Source organism: Aptenodytes patagonicus, chromosome 1 (assembly GCF_965638725.1).
Source record: "Aptenodytes patagonicus chromosome 1, bAptPat1.pri.cur, whole genome shotgun sequence".
Taxonomy (NCBI): Eukaryota; Metazoa; Chordata; class Aves; order Sphenisciformes; family Spheniscidae; genus Aptenodytes; species Aptenodytes patagonicus.
This window is the reverse complement of record NC_134949.1, coordinates 207772431-207787682: the sequence shown is the minus strand read 5'-3', so window position 1 is coordinate 207787682 and position 15252 is coordinate 207772431. Positions and strand designations below refer to the sequence as shown.

At 44.6% G+C, this 15252-nt stretch overlaps 1 protein-coding gene across 1 annotated transcript; it reads right to left on the bottom strand.

The window, feature by feature from the left end:
• Positions 1–1380: 1380 nt before the first annotated feature.
• LOC143155416 (gap junction beta-2 protein-like) lies at positions 1381–7389 on the bottom strand. Its single transcript, XM_076328135.1, has 2 exons — positions 7284–7389; positions 1381–4813 (listed from the first exon to the last, which is right to left on the bottom strand). Exon 2 carries the CDS (start codon positions 4789–4791, stop codon positions 4114–4116), a length of 678 nt encoding a protein of 225 aa, XP_076184250.1. The 5' UTR covers positions 4792–4813; positions 7284–7389; the 3' UTR covers positions 1381–4113.
• Positions 7390–15252: the final 7863 nt, after the last annotated feature.

Genomic DNA, 15252 nt, shown 5'->3' with positions numbered 1-15252 from the left:
GATTTAACGGGCAGAAAAAGGGAGAGGTATGTGCAATTATGTGGCCAATTTTGAATTCTATGGTAGTACTAGGGGACCGACCATAGCAGAGGCAAGCTATGTTCTCAAAGGTGGAAAGTCGGAGATGTGACTTGTTTCCTCAGCTGGACCTGCCAATTAAAGCTTAATACATTTCCAAACCTAGGTTACAAAGACTTTTTTTTGGTGGCTAGGAAGGCTTAGAGAGAAAATACCCAGATCAGAGCTGGGCCAACTTTACAGAAGAGAAATATATTCTGTGACAGAAAATGACGATGACAAGCTAGGTTGGTCAGATGGGGAAAAAAGTGTATGTACCTCCTGAACTATCTTGAAGATCATTACCATCAGTCTTAGCTCATTAAGCCTCAGATAGTTACCATTACTTTTGCCACTGTCTACAAACAGGTTCAAATGACTGTATAGATAATAAGATAGCGAAAATCCAAAGAAACCTGTAATTAACACCCAGGGTAGTGGCTGTCCTGAATATCAGAACAGGTGACCACAAAATACAGTGCAATTCTTTGAGTGTGATTTTGTTGCCTGGTAAAACTCATTAGCCTAAGTTGCAGGGGAGGGAATTATGATTGGGAAGAAAAGAGATTCATTTTCACCAAGTTCAGTTTGTAGTAAAGTGCTCTTAGCTGTTGCTTATTTGCTGCAATACACTTTTTACAAAATAAAGCAACTTTTAACAGTGTTGCTATTTTGAATTGAACCTCCATGGTACAGGAGTGCTCTTCTCTGTATGGACCATATCATTTGTCTTTTATATTCTTGCTGTCAGATAGGAAATAACACAGTACATTGGCTCATGATAACCGTAAAACATCTGAAGGATTTTTTTTATTTTTGTCTAAGAAAACCTTTAATAAAGGTACTTCTATATCCAGAAGTCATAAATACAGATTTATACTTCCAATTTCCTTTTAAATCAGTCTTTCTCTCATGGGAGTTCGGGTTTTTTTCTCTAGCTGGGTCTATGAGTTAATAGTGAAGTTTGCTTCACCTCCCTCCCCCTTTCTGACAAACACGTTTGTAGTTTTGGTTTCAAGGTTTTGGATGAAAGTTTAGTTTGATGAAGTCAATGGTGATTTCTCCTGGTGATTTCAATCACGGTATAATTCTAGCCAGTCCCACTCCTACACTTCCCAGTTCTGATACCACATTATTTGACGCTTTATATCCTAGCTACACTGGACACTAGACAGTGAAGAATCAGCCTCTTTTACAGTCATAACTTCAGATTTGCTGGTTCAGTCTTCAACACTCTTGCAGCCTTCATTCTGACAAGAGTCTAGGAACCCCGTGCCAAAAATGTAGACACTTCTAGTGTATTTCAGGAAAGAACACACACAATTCCAACACAGCACTGTATTTTAATCTGTATGAAATCCATTTGTAGGAGGTAAACCATGCAATGTAGCACATGTAGAAATAGGTGCAATTCCTATGTTCCTATGAAATAGATTAACTTTTTTCCCCTACAAAGCAGCTATTTAGTCAAATTTAATATACACTGAGAAATCTCAGACAGTAAATACGTCCTGGTAGAGCTATTATCACCTGATGCTGCAGTTCCGGATCAAAGCCCTCTCTTGGCCACTTCCAGACTCTTTCCCTATTTCTATTTTTTTTCCCTGTGTGATAATCTGGTTGCCAAACTGCTAGCTGAAGATAACCTCATAGTGTAAGTGTTACCAGTTTTGGTGTGTCTCGTTCCAAGTTCCAGTTAAACTCAAAGGCAGGCTGTGAAAACAAACTCTCTCCCCTAAGGAGCTGGTTAAGTTATTTATCACCAGCCTTTTCCAGCTGCAGTTCTGCTAGTACAAGGCTGACTTAGGCACATTTGATTTCTAGTAGGGGTCACATATGTGATCTTCCACTATCAGCTCATGAAGTCTGCAGGATAACAGGCAATGTAACCAATTGAAAAACCAACCTGCAGCAGGCGGCTATAAACCTTGCAGTAGCCCTTGGCTATTAAATGTAGCACTGGTGCATATATTTTCCATTATGGTAAACAGATTTTCATTAGACACATTAGGTAATACATGGCACGTACAAGTAATACAGAAAACAGACACCACAAGAGTGCTTTAATTATAATTTCACCAAAAAAAAAATCCTGTTGTTACAAAAGAAATGTAATACTAGAGCACTGGGAGCATAGATAGTTTGTTCTCTTCATACTTGTACACGGAACAATACAGGAACTTCACCAAGTACAAACCTGGTATGTGCCAAGCTTTGTTCTTTAGAGTTGAATTAAGGATGTTTTCACAGTCCAGGTTTCCAGTTCAGCTCATTATTAATGACTTTCCATCTTTTTGTTCATGCTTCTGAGGATGGGGTTTTTATGTTTTTCTTGCTCCCCTCTTAAGATGACAGATTTCCATCTGCAGTCAAGTTGCAACACTGGATGTAGCTCACAAGCAATGGGAGCCTGCTTATGCTCCACTTCCAGTGCACAGTGAGGGGTCATGGGTCTTAATTAATGCAGCTTTGTTTACTCCAACAGTGATAAACTTAAATGTACAGTAAGAGATGGATGCAAATAGAGAAGCTGAGATAGTGCTCATTCATTTTGGGAAAAAGCCAGTTAATAAAGCTAAGGAGGAAAAACAGCCAGTTTTCTAGAAGTGGGTTCAATGGGCAGGCACTTGGGAGATAAACTGTGTTGCTGTATGGGCTGGTGTAGCTGCCTATGACAGGCATAAAACACATCTTGAGACTACTTTGCAGAGACAAGACCAGACTGACTCACATAGTTCTTCAAGTTAGTAATATACAATTTACAGCTCAGCAATGTGAACTTTAAGAAAAATATCAAGCTCCTCCTCATTTCTGACTGGGTCCCTTTGCTATTTTAGCTCTGCAAGCTGTCTATAATTCCTGCTAGACCTACTGTAAGAAGAGGAAGGGTGATTCATTCTCACAGTGTGGAATGTCAGAGAGATTGGGAGTGGTTTGATGGACTCACTTGAAAGGTACCTCAGATAGGGAGAAGGTTTTATGAAGAAAAGCTGTGCAGGTTGCATAGGAAAAAGGGACTGATTGAAGGAGTGCTGGTAGGTGCAATCTACTGCATATCATGCTGTAAGTGTTGAAGCACTTCTTTTGGATAACAGAATGAAACAAGGCAATCTTTCTTGGCTTTTACTGAAAAAAAAAAGACCCTTTTAAAGGTACACAGCCGAAGGAGGCACAGTCAGGTGGTAAAAAGTCTCTTCACTGAATAAAATCTACTGTACTGAGATTCTTCACAAAGTGTCAGGGGAGAACAAGAGAACAGGAAGACAGTTGCACTGCCCCCACCTTCCCAAAGGTGACAATCCTTTTTTTCACCTGGCCAAGAGAATGAAAAAACAAACTTCATTCCTCCCACTGCTGCAGCCCCTGTGAGTGGAGGGAGGCAGCACTGACCTAATGACATTCACAAGCAGTTGAGACTGGCCACCCCCAACCCTGTAGGAAACGCTCCCCAGTGCAGGCGAGGAGATAAAATGATAAAAACCATTGCTGGTGCCCAGCAGAGCTGATAGCATGCATTGCCATGGAGTACCTGTGTCCCTAGGCCCTTTCCTCACTCTCCAGAATACTTAAGAGAAAGAATAGGACACCTGCTATTAAACACAATCACTTCCGTGTCTTAGCTGTAAGTTCCCCCCAAAAGCCCTTCACCCCGCTTTTGACCGAAACCCTTTGTTATTGGCTCACCTCTGAAGATGACACAGTGCATTTGTGATTCCTGGCTCTCCTTTGGGCACTAGAGCCTTCTCTGGGCCCTTCCGCTCCCACTTTTTGAAAAGTGACTCTGTCCCAACAACAGGACCCCAGCAGTAGGCATACTTGGAAAAGCTGCTGCCAGAAGGCTGCTCTCTCTATTTGTGGATGCAGGAATACTGAATTAGCTCATGATCTTTAAAACCTGCCTCAGTGGCAGCTTCTCAGGGAGGCTATCATTTCTAAAACATGAATGAACTTTCATTTTTATCTTTTTCCTTGAGTGTGAAAATATTGCTGATTGTTTTCTGACACCTAAGAAAGTTTGAAGGAAATGGGGAGCTAGGAAATCCTGAAACTGGGGAATTATTTTAAAACCGTTGTTTTCCTGGATTCTTTCATGCAAATTTTTATCACTAGGTAACACAACTCAGCCAGATTCAACATCATGCAGATCCCAGACACAGCAAGCATGAAAATAGTAAATGTGGTTTTCTCAGTGGGCCGAGACACAAAACAATCCACTGTGTTGGGGCAGGGCCATGCATTGCACTTCACCAGGCGAGGCATCTGGTACCCATCGTACATGTAATAGAACACGTACATGAAGACTGCTTCAAAGACGATCCTGAAGAAGATGCTGCTGGTGTACGTCCACCACAGAGGGCCCCGAATGTGAATCTTTTCATTTTTCAGCTCTTCTATATCAATTTTCTCACCATTTCTGAACCGCCTTTTCTTCTCGTGCCTGGTGTAAGCTACATGCATGGCCACCAGCAGCGCAGGTGTAGAAACAAAGATCAGCTGCAGGGCCCAGAGTCTGATGTGAGAGATGGGGAAAAAGTGATCATAGCAAACATTTCGGCACCCAGGCTGAAGTGTGTTGCAGACAAAATCTTGTTGTTCATCTCCCCAGACTCTCTCTGCAGCCACAACCAGGATCATGATACGGAAGATGAATAGGACTGTGAGCCATATTTTCCCAATACTGGTTGAGTGCTTATTTACACCTCCTAAAACGGCCTGCAGAGTTCCCCAGTCCATCTTCTTTTCTGTGTCCTTCTACCTGCAGGATGACATAATACACCAAATGGTCAGTTTTCAAAGGGTGAAGAATTAGCTCTAGACCTTCTACGAACAAGAGGACTTCCTAGCACTCACTCAAGAGTCACAGGCAAATGCAAGTCACTTTCATTAATGTCACCCATATGTTTATGGATTCAAACAGCTTATTAAACTCTCTCCTTCCATGTATTTATGATGGGACAAGCATACCTTGGTATATTTATCAAAAAGGCTTTGGGCAGGAAATAAGTTACATCTTCAAATACATTTCCTCCGTGCATCCTCTATGCCCTCCTTCCCTTTCTTGAGATAGTTCCCTTTCTGTGGTTGACTCTCGTCAGTGTTTTGCCTCTCAGTGTATTTCCCAAAGCAATAGAAATTACTATCACTGCACAAATTAAGGCCACATCTAGACAAAGCAGAGACTTCTCTAGTAGTTTTCACAGGATTTCTTCGCCAATGCCACAGCCCTAGAAGGCTGGGTTGGTGCTTTCTTTGCCTCCAAGGTAAGTACTACTTGGCCTTCTTCAGCAGAAGCCCTCATTCCTCCCAGACACCTCCAGCAGGCCTCCAAGGCTTTCTGCTGTGGCTCAGATATGTCCCTTTCTTGGCAGGCCCTTCATCTCAGAAGTACAGCATTTGATTTTGCCAAAATTGCTGAGGAGCCTTAAGCCGGCTCTGTCAGGGCTGCATGCATATATAGCACAAACCAACAGGCAAAGAAGATACCGCAGAGCCTGCCCTTCCACATTCATTGCTATCTTATCCAAAAAGGAGACAAGCAGAGCCACAGTTGGGAGGAAAAAGCCCTCAGCTAAAGAGTTTATGTTGATTTTCTAGATGCTATCACACCCCAGTAGAATAAACAGGAGGTCAAACTTCAGGGAAGCTCCGTTTCAGCTTTCCTCCTTTCCTCCTACTCTTGAAAACGAAAATCCACACTCTTTGCCCCTTTGGAAGTCAAACATAAGTTTTGCTGAAGTCAGAATTCAGTCTCAGGGCTCAGCTTTCACTGATCGTAGTCACTTGGAAACTATGACCAAATCAGACAAAACACTTTGAAACCAGAGCTGGGAACCTGCATAGCTGGTCCATCATCTTGCAAGGCTAGGGCTCAACTTTGCCGTGTGGGAGAGCCACACTGGCCGTGGATAAGAGCTCCGTCTCCTCTTGACACAGGCTGTGGGGAGAGCATGGTACCTTGCAACACCACACTGGTCAAAGTTTTCAAAAATCTCTCATTCTCACATAACAGAGAAAAAAACCCCTTCTCTACCCTGGTGTAGTTATAACACAACTAAAGGACTAACGTGCCCCAACACATACCCTTGGTACAAGGGCCTAGCTTGTACAGACAAGCCATGAGGCAAGAGGGAGAGGTCAGATTTACTGCGATGAGGAAAGGTGAAATTGGGTAAGACAAGAAAAAAAAAAGCGCTTTGAGAAGGTGGCTGGAATTCCTTAGACTTCTCATGTTTTGTCTCTGCTGAAACTGGCAGCATTTTATGTAACTTTTTACACTGACCTAAGCTCTAGACTATGATTAGATACCTGCATCTTTCTGTTAAGAATTTCCTCATGCCTGTTGCATAGTCATTAAAATAAAGTCTATGAAACCTTCGCAAGGGGCTAATCAGGACTGACGGAAAGTATTTGAAGTGTATATCTCAGTGGGATGAACAGCCTGGGCTCCAAGTGCAGGCTCACACGGCAGTTCTGAACCAGCGCTGCAAGTTTTGGGGGAAAAAACAACGTTTCTCCCTGCTCATCTGCCACTACAGAAACACTGAAATTGGCTGTGGGGACTGAGTGAAGCTACCGGGACACTCACGCTGCCAACGAAGACATCATTTATTGGAAACCACTCGAAATCCCCACTTTGTGGTTACAAGCCGGACACCTTGAGGCAGCTCCCAGCCTATCCCTCCCTCTGCGCCGAGCTTTGCTCCCGCTGAACTCCAGAACGGCAGGAGCGCTGGGGCGGACACGGAGCTCGCTGCGAGCCTTTTGCAGCGGGAAACGCCACGGCCGATTGCAATCGGCTCCTGTCAGCAGACACCCGTTTGCAAACGCCAGTTTTGGCTTTGAGGCCCGACGGCTCCTCCCGGATCCGGCTGCGCTGCGGGAGCGCCCCAGCAGGCTGCCGCCCGTCCCGGGCCCGCCAGCGCCGGGCCGCCCCGACCCGCAGCCCCGCCGCCTGGGCCAGTCCCGGGGCTGGGGGCAGCCACAACCCAAGCACGGCTGCCTCGCTGACAGGTCCGCGCAGGCAACCGGGGGACGGGGGCGCGGCGTGACTACCCCAGCCTCGCAGCGCCCCTCTCCACTGCCGGCGGCCGCCCCGATCCCAGCCCCGCCAGGGACGCCCCCGGCCCCACGCCGGCACGCTACACGGACCCCGACCCGCTCGGGGGACGCACAGCCTAATCCCGATCCCACCGCTCCAGCACACGGGAGCCGCTCCAGGCCCTCACCTGGCACGGCTCGGCAGGGCACCCGGGACGCGACAGGCGCGCCGCGCTGCGCTGCTCCGCTCCCGGGTCCGTCGGTGCCTGCGGAGCGGCCAGTCCCAGCCTCGACGCCCCAGAGCTTTATGGTCCCTCCCCGTTCACCTGCCACCGCTTTTAACCCGCCCCCGCCCGCCTCTGCCCGCGCCCGGTTCCTCCGGCCGCCCGCGGAGGCGGTGGGGAGCCCGGGGCGGGGCCGGGGCCGGGGCCGGGGCCGGGGCCGGGGCCGGGGCCGGGGCCGGGTGTGGGTCGCCCATCCCCGCCACCCACCCCCGCCGCAGGGCAGGGACGAGGGGTTGAGCTGGGGCCGCCGGCACTGGGCTCTGCCGCGCCAGCGGGGCCGCCGGCCCAGCCCCGCGCGGGGCGGCAGCTGCTGGGGACGGAGCGGGGCTGCCGCGGCTCCAACAGCCCCCGGTGCCCCCGCGGGGAGCGCCCTCGGGGTCGTTGCCCAAGAGCCCTGCCAAGGGACGAGCATCGGGCAGAGTGGGCTCGGTACCCTGCAAGTGCGGCCCTGCGCCGGGATTGATTCCCAAGCGTTAGCAGAAAACATGTCCGGGAGGGAAATCCAGTCCTGTGGGTCCCTCTGAAACTGCCCCAGTGCCGTGGCAGCCCAAGGAAATCGTCACCGTGGGCCAATTCGGACAACGGTCAGATAAAATGCAGCTCCCAGAGGCTTTCTATAGGGTGAGGCAGGACTGAGGAAAGAAACCTCAGAGACCTTCTTAGATGGCTTGAGTTCGGAAGACAAGGAACAGATAAACTAACTACTAATTTGATACTAACAAATTGAATGATCTTGGTAGCCAGATGTAGGGATAACAAGGGCAGCAGGCAACTAAGGGCAGGATAGAAGTAAGACTTATGGTTGTTTCCCTTTGAAATCCTTCTGGCTTCCTTACAGCTGTAAGAAACCTTTCTGGTACCCTGACTAGTGTGCACAACCTTGATTTCACTGCTACTGCGCAAAGAAGGGGGCTAAAGTTGTTTTTGTGAGAGAAAATAACCTAGCAGAAAGTATAATCAGTGAATCAAAGAAGAATTACTTGCCATGTGAAAAGTCACTAGGTGTTATTTTTCTGGAGCTTGAGCTCTGTTGTCAACAATAAAAAAATAAAAAGGCCTCTTCTAGTTATAGTGTCCTTTAAACCCCATCTTTAAGGAAAGCTTCTGAGGATGGAGGCCATGGCCAGCCAGGCATGAATTAATTGGCTCAGCACTGCAGCCCTTACCTTGGGCTTTGATTGTAAAGTATACCCAGTATTGCTGTCAGGCTCAGGTCTGCGTCACACAGTCTGCACTTCACCCAAAGCATCCAACCAAGAATGACTTCTATTAAATGACACTTGATTACAACACAGTAAAGAGTCTTTGCTTTTTAAAACACCGTGACCAAAAATCCTACCAGAAAAGAATGCTGTTTTAAAGTTCGTGTGTAGGAAAGCTAGAAGGTGGTGAAATGCTATGCATATGACTTGTGAGATAATAAAAACTTGTCTAAGTATATAAAGTACTGCTGAAAATGGTGTGTTTGTTTCTGTATATTGGAGTAAAGATCTGTCCTGTACATTGCAGTTAGTACTGAGCTTGGTTTTATGAGGCGTGTCTGGAAGAAGAAATGCTTTCATCAGTAGGGATTCAAATAAAATTTAAGCTTGATCTAGTAATTTGTATAGATAACAATTACATGAAACTAGAACTTGTGTGTGTATCTGCAAAATGGCAAAGTAAATTTGGTTTTGCTCTCAGAGGTTTAGAAAATGAAGTCAGATATGTAAGATCTTTAAATAATCTAAGAATAAATGTCTGCAAGAATCAACTATGTTTTATAAAATAATACCCAAGTTTGACAGTGGTAAACGTAAATGCTTGAAAGAAATCCACAGCTTGTGTTGCTCAGTACTGCCACAGCGGTTTTCATTTCTAACCAAACAAAATCTACGGTAAAGCTGAGTGCTACCTTTACTTTCCTTCATTTTTGTTTGCTTGCTTGTATGTGTGAGGAAGTATGTAATGCTTTATTTGGGAAGGAGAGGGGAATCTTGGCAAGGAATTCTGACAGAGCACAAATCCAGGGGTGCAAGCTTATTGCCTACGCTTTGCTTAATACCTGGCTAGTTGGCAGGAGGTGTGAGAGCCAAGTCCTGACAACTCTGGTATCTGTAAAGGTTCAGCTGTAAGGAAGGGTTAGTCTGGTAGCATTGAAGGTGATGAATGTTACAAAGTGTGTATATATGTACAAAACATTGATTCTTGTGGATTGTAAAGTAATGTGAAAATAAAAGCTTCATAAAAATAGGAAAATAAATGCTGTTGTAACTTTTTCAACACAGAAACAGGTTTTAGCTTATTTCAAGATAGCAGTAATCTTGGCATCGTCTTCCAGTAATGTCTTACAGCTTTCCAAAGACTCTGTCTGCATCTCTTCATTCAACAGCCCCCAGGCACCTCCAGAGGCTCTGTCTGGATCTATACTTTTAATAGCCCTTGCTTCACTCTCCGCTTTGTCTAACCATGTTTTGATGTCACCTGTATCTGGATTATATAAATATTTAATATTTATCCCATATATATCTCAAAATCCACAAGATCCTGGAGTAATTAACTCAATAGCTTAATTATGTGTGGTGAAAAAAAAAAAATTCATTTACTGAAAACCTGCTCATATAATTTCATGGAACATTCCAAGTCCTCACCATTGGGAGTAATAGCTAATTGTCTTTCCCTGTTCACCTCCTCCATGAATGCATAAACTTCTGTCATATCCTCTCTCCATCCTTTTTATTCTGTGCTGAAAGGCCTAATTTGTTGAATCTGTGCCATGCAGGAGCTGTTACATATCTTTATTTTATCACAACTTTTTGTGCCTTTTTTATAAGAGCAGTCCAAGTACCTGCACAATTTATATATGCACAGAGCAATGCTTTCTGTTGCATTCTCCATCATTTTCTAGTAATTCCTATTTACTTGTTTTCATTTTTCAGACACCTCAAAGCAATGAGTTGACTTTCTCATAGTCACTCCAAGATTCTTTCCCAAGCGTTTCTAGAAACTTGAACAGTACCTCCTGGGGTACATATATGCCCATATACTTGAATAGGTGTACTTTGGATTAATTTTCTCACTGTGTTTTAGTTTGCACCAGCAGACACTGAGGTTCATTTGCCATTTTATTATGCAGTTACACGGCATAAGATCTTTTGCTATTCCTCATGGTCGGGTTTAGTTTTGACTATGATGAAGCATCACTTTTATAATGTGCTATTCACAAGCATTTTGATTTTTGCTAATTCATATGTGTAGCAACCTCCTTATTCATCATTTTTGTTTAAAATGAGGCTCTTTCAACACCTAGCAGCCTACTTGCTACTTGTCATGCACATTTGTTGCTAATCAACTGGAAATGCAGCTATAGACTCAGATCGTACTTTGGAAATAGTTTTCATTTCTTTGAGGCTGAGCTAAACGTGTTACACCTGACATTTTTGCACTAACATCAGCAATAAAAGCACCTTTGTCTTTGTAAATGCAGTTTGTCTCTGCATTTACTTTTCAAACACTCGTTTTAGTCATACTAAGACCAAAAATACCATACTTGTTTAGCCTTTGAGCAAACCATTTTGTCTCCTTCGATATCTTTACATGCATATTAATGTCTGAAATGGGTACCGAGCCATTATTTTCATGTTCACTTTAATTGCCCTCCCAGCCTTTAAAAAATAAGCCTTTGCATTTTATAGAACAATGCCTGAAGTGTTGTTGGCAAGGTCTGGCTAATACAAATACATGGTCTTAGGAGCTCAAATCCATAAAGCCGTAGCTTGCATGTCTACTGTACAACGCTGAATTCTTAGAGCTTACACAGCCACCATGTTCGATACACTCTGCCTCCTCCCTCCCCACACAGAAGAAATGGGCTCATGTGTCATTTTCAAGGAACATTTTATTTACAAAGAACAAACTTTTATTGTTTGACATAAATACTTTGTTTGCTACTTCATGATCTTTCAGCTTTTTTAACAGTAAAATGTTAATTTGATAAAAATACCACGGTGGATAAGTGCTGTAGGAGGAAGATCAGAGAATGTGATGCTGGTCTGAGTGTGAAAACAGCACTCAATGTGCTTTTTAAAGATCCTGGTTTATATCAATGTTGCTGCAGGTCACTCTCACTTCTCTGGCCACAGGCATCGATCCCATAGTCTTTACAGTCTCCAAAAGCTCTCTGTCAGACAAAGCTTAAGACCACTGAAAAAAGAAGCCGGTGCAGAAGACATCAACCTTTTTTTATGTTCACTGCCCAGTTCAAGCAATTCAGGAGGCTTCTGGAGAGGGACACAGCACCTAGTTTACTTCCACGAGTTAGAGCTGTCTTCTACCAGACTGTTCCTCAAAATTATTCTCCAAAGTTACTCCATAAAACAGCGTGGGCCCTGTCTTTTCTGTTGGGGAAATCTTGGCTGTGCAGGATAGCAAGGAGGTTAAACAGGTTTCATCATTTCATCCAGCTGTAAAAAAAAAAAAAAAATCAACAAAACCAACAGTGTGACACTTTAAAGCGACACTTAAAGTGACACTTTAAAGTGTCAGTAGCTGCCCACTCCCTTGTTTCACCCCCCTGTGGCAACCAGAATTTACTTTGTTAGTGGCCTTTTGCCTTTTCTCCCTAATTCGAACAGATTAATATGGTTCCCTCAACTTCCCAGGTCCTTTGTCCAAGTCCTGCAGCTCCGGAGACACCTTCCCAGGGCTGCTGCCTGTTCCCTCACAGGGGAGCACCTGGCTGGCCCAGCTCGCTTGCCCGGGTTGGCCTTGCAGCTCACGGGGTCTCCACTGCCCCGAGATCTGCAGCCCCTGGCCCTGCTTGTACACAAAGGCACAACCCCCTTCACAGGTGAAACAGAGTTGGTGGGTAGGACCCATATTTTCTATTTGTTGCTCAAAAAAGCGTTTTGGGAGAGGGTAGCAGAGTCTCATGTGAGAGAGGTGGCATGATACCTTTTCACAGAGAGGGTCTCATTTCACCAACAGCTGTATCATGAAGATGCACCATAGGGCCAGGCACCGACAGACAGAGGAGGGTTTATAAAGGAGGATCACGATTTTCTTTGCTTCTGGGAAGGTGCTTTCCACTGTCCCTCAGAAATAATCTCTCCCCAAAGGAGAGGGGTGTAGGGTACAGGCCAGAGCTAGGGGCAGACCTTACTTTTGACTAATTCCCACCCTTTGACATGCATATTGCATGTCTGTAAATGCACTATTAGAGTTCAGGCAAAGTTTTGTCAGGTTTGCCAAGAACACTTTAATCTTTGATGCTTATCTGAGGAGGTTTTGTTCTTCTGTATCTCTTGGAGCACACAGAGCAGAAAAGAAACCCACATTAGTTTACATATTCACAGATAAGAATGGGAAGAAGCCAATGAGAGAAATCAGTGGCAAATGCTGGAGCATGGGGAAAGAAATTGCTGAAGGCAGTACTGATGGAGCAGCCATAAAGGCTGCAAAGTACAAAGGGTGGTGCCAGAGAAGCCTGAGGAGAGGCTGGATGCCAACAAGTGGGAGAAGGACTGATCCTGTACACCCCACAGAGGGAAGGGGAAGATGTGGGAGGGGAGTGTTGGAATTAAAATTTCTGCTGTGAGTTGTTGGACACAGTGACAGGAGCTCAAGGGGAAATGGAGGGGAGAGCAGGCAGCATCTGAGAATGAGGTATAATTCCTCCATGAAAAGTGGGCTGGATTCACATGTTCTGCATTGTTTTAATTCAATCCGAATAAAGTACACTGTCTTGTTTCTTTTCTCAATATTCAAATCACTGACTACATGATTAATCCGGCAGAGTTTGCTGAGGTCTCAAGCACAACTCCTGAATCAGATTAAAAACAAGATTAGGATGATTCAGTAACGACCTGTTTGCACCTATGTATGCGTCATATTAACCAAGTCATTTCTTGAATGCAAATACATAATGAGAAACATTTCTTCTTGCTAAGCTAATCAGAGACAAGGAATTGAACTGGGTTTGGGAAGGAAGAGTCATGAGGAAGTAAGGAGATGCAATTAAAATCTCATGCTGTTAAAAAAAAAAAAAAAGCAGTGGCTATTACAAAGAGCTTTCCAGGCAGAAGCTACAGTCAAGCCCACACCAACATGTTCCACCAACACATCTGTGCTGGATTACAGCTGTGACCTGGAGATCATGTGTCTGTGTGGTGCTCTCAGTCAGCTGCTACCCCAGGGCCTTTTGGGTGGCATCCCCATGTCCAGTGCTACTCACTGGAGCAATGCCCCTGGGAACATGCTTGTGAAGCTGTATGGGATGCATCTGGGCAGTGTCCCAGGAAATAAGGACAAGTCAAATTCTGAAATGCCCACTGTTTGTTTTTTTATTCCCTAGTTTTTCTGCATTCCACATTTTTAGACTTTTTTCCCTGGCAATTCAACTACTTGTCAAACAGCACCTGTCACTCATCCCGTCAGATGGCTCCTTCACATGTCGAAGCCAAGCAGTTCGTTCTTTATTTGTGGGTATTCAAGAACAAGGGCTCCATTGCCATTGAGGGGTGAAGATAATTTAGCACTCTGCAAGGGGGTTATGCACATAATTTGGAGAATGCTCAAAATCTGCTGACTTTTGGTGGCTATCTATACTCAGTGGAGCAGATTGAAAAAAAGCACAGTGTGACAGGGTGAGATAGTGATGCTGATTGGGGAAAATCTACAGTGCCTGCAGAGCTCTTGGGCACTGAAGCACACAAAGCTACGTGCAAAGCTGGCACTAGTGCCCCTGTGCAGAGATAACATCAGGAGAGTTTCTGTCATGACAGAAAACCAAGCAGGCAGCTGCATGCTTAAGCTTGACTGCTGTTAGTCAATGGGCAACAATTTGGAGCTGGAAAGTCAACAAATTATGCAAGACTCTGAGGCTCTGCATTGTACAGGAAATAATAAAGGAAGCTGAAGTAGGCTTCAGGAAGACCTGCTTGGCCAAGGGCCACTGAGTATATAATGAAAAAGGCTATATTCCCAGATTATACACGTACTGGAAAGGTCGACGGAAGCCTGCCACATAAAGTAACAAAGGTTGCACTGGGAAACTACAAACCACGCACACTTCAAAGAACACAAAATAGGTGAGGTAGTAGTATCTGCCCAGATCCACTCCTCCTTTTTGGGAGTAGTGCTTTTTGGGTGACAGCTATGGTTCATCAATGTCTATGCTGGACACCAAACAGCATTAAGGAAGGATTCAGATACTGTCTACTCATTGGTGTTCCACAAACTTGAAAAGATACCAGTGATGACCTATACACTACCTCATACCTAAGAGGGAAATATTACCAGCAGAGTGGGGAGTGAAGTCAGCTTGCTGGAATGATTCTGCTGACCTGAAACAACCAGACACAAAACCAAATGGCAATGTACACAGAAATGCTGTTGAGCTGAGGGCAGCTTCCTTTGTCAGAGGAAGGCAGATCCTGCTTCGCTGGGGGTTGGGGGAGGTGGGGCTGGACTACAGAACAGTATTGCTGTTTGGAAGGACTCTTCTGAGTTCTGTGGCATATACAAACCCCAGGCTAGTAGCACAAGTCTCAGATAGTGTATTTGATATGTAAAACCTGATAAATAAACACATGAGTAAAAACAGGGGAAATATTACATGCCTTGCTAACATAAGTTAAAAAAAAACAAAAAAACTTCTTCCTAAAATAGTAATTCTGCAGTTGACTAAAACGTTCATGGGCCAGTGTGACCCTTTTCATGCCCAAATCTTTCTGGTTTTGCTACATTCCTTTAGTGCATTTCTACAGGTGATAAACAAATGTTCAGTGTAAGTACATGGACTTTTAATATTTAAGGGCTAGATAATGATCAATGCTTATGATTTATGACCCTCACTGATAAATTTGGCCTACAATTGGACATAACAGCTAAGGAC

Excerpts from the sequence above, each read along its gene's own strand:
- LOC143155416 (XM_076328135.1), bottom strand. The coding sequence starts at position 4,791 with ATGGACTGGGGAACTCTGCAGGCCGTTTTAGGAGGTGTAAATAAGCAC.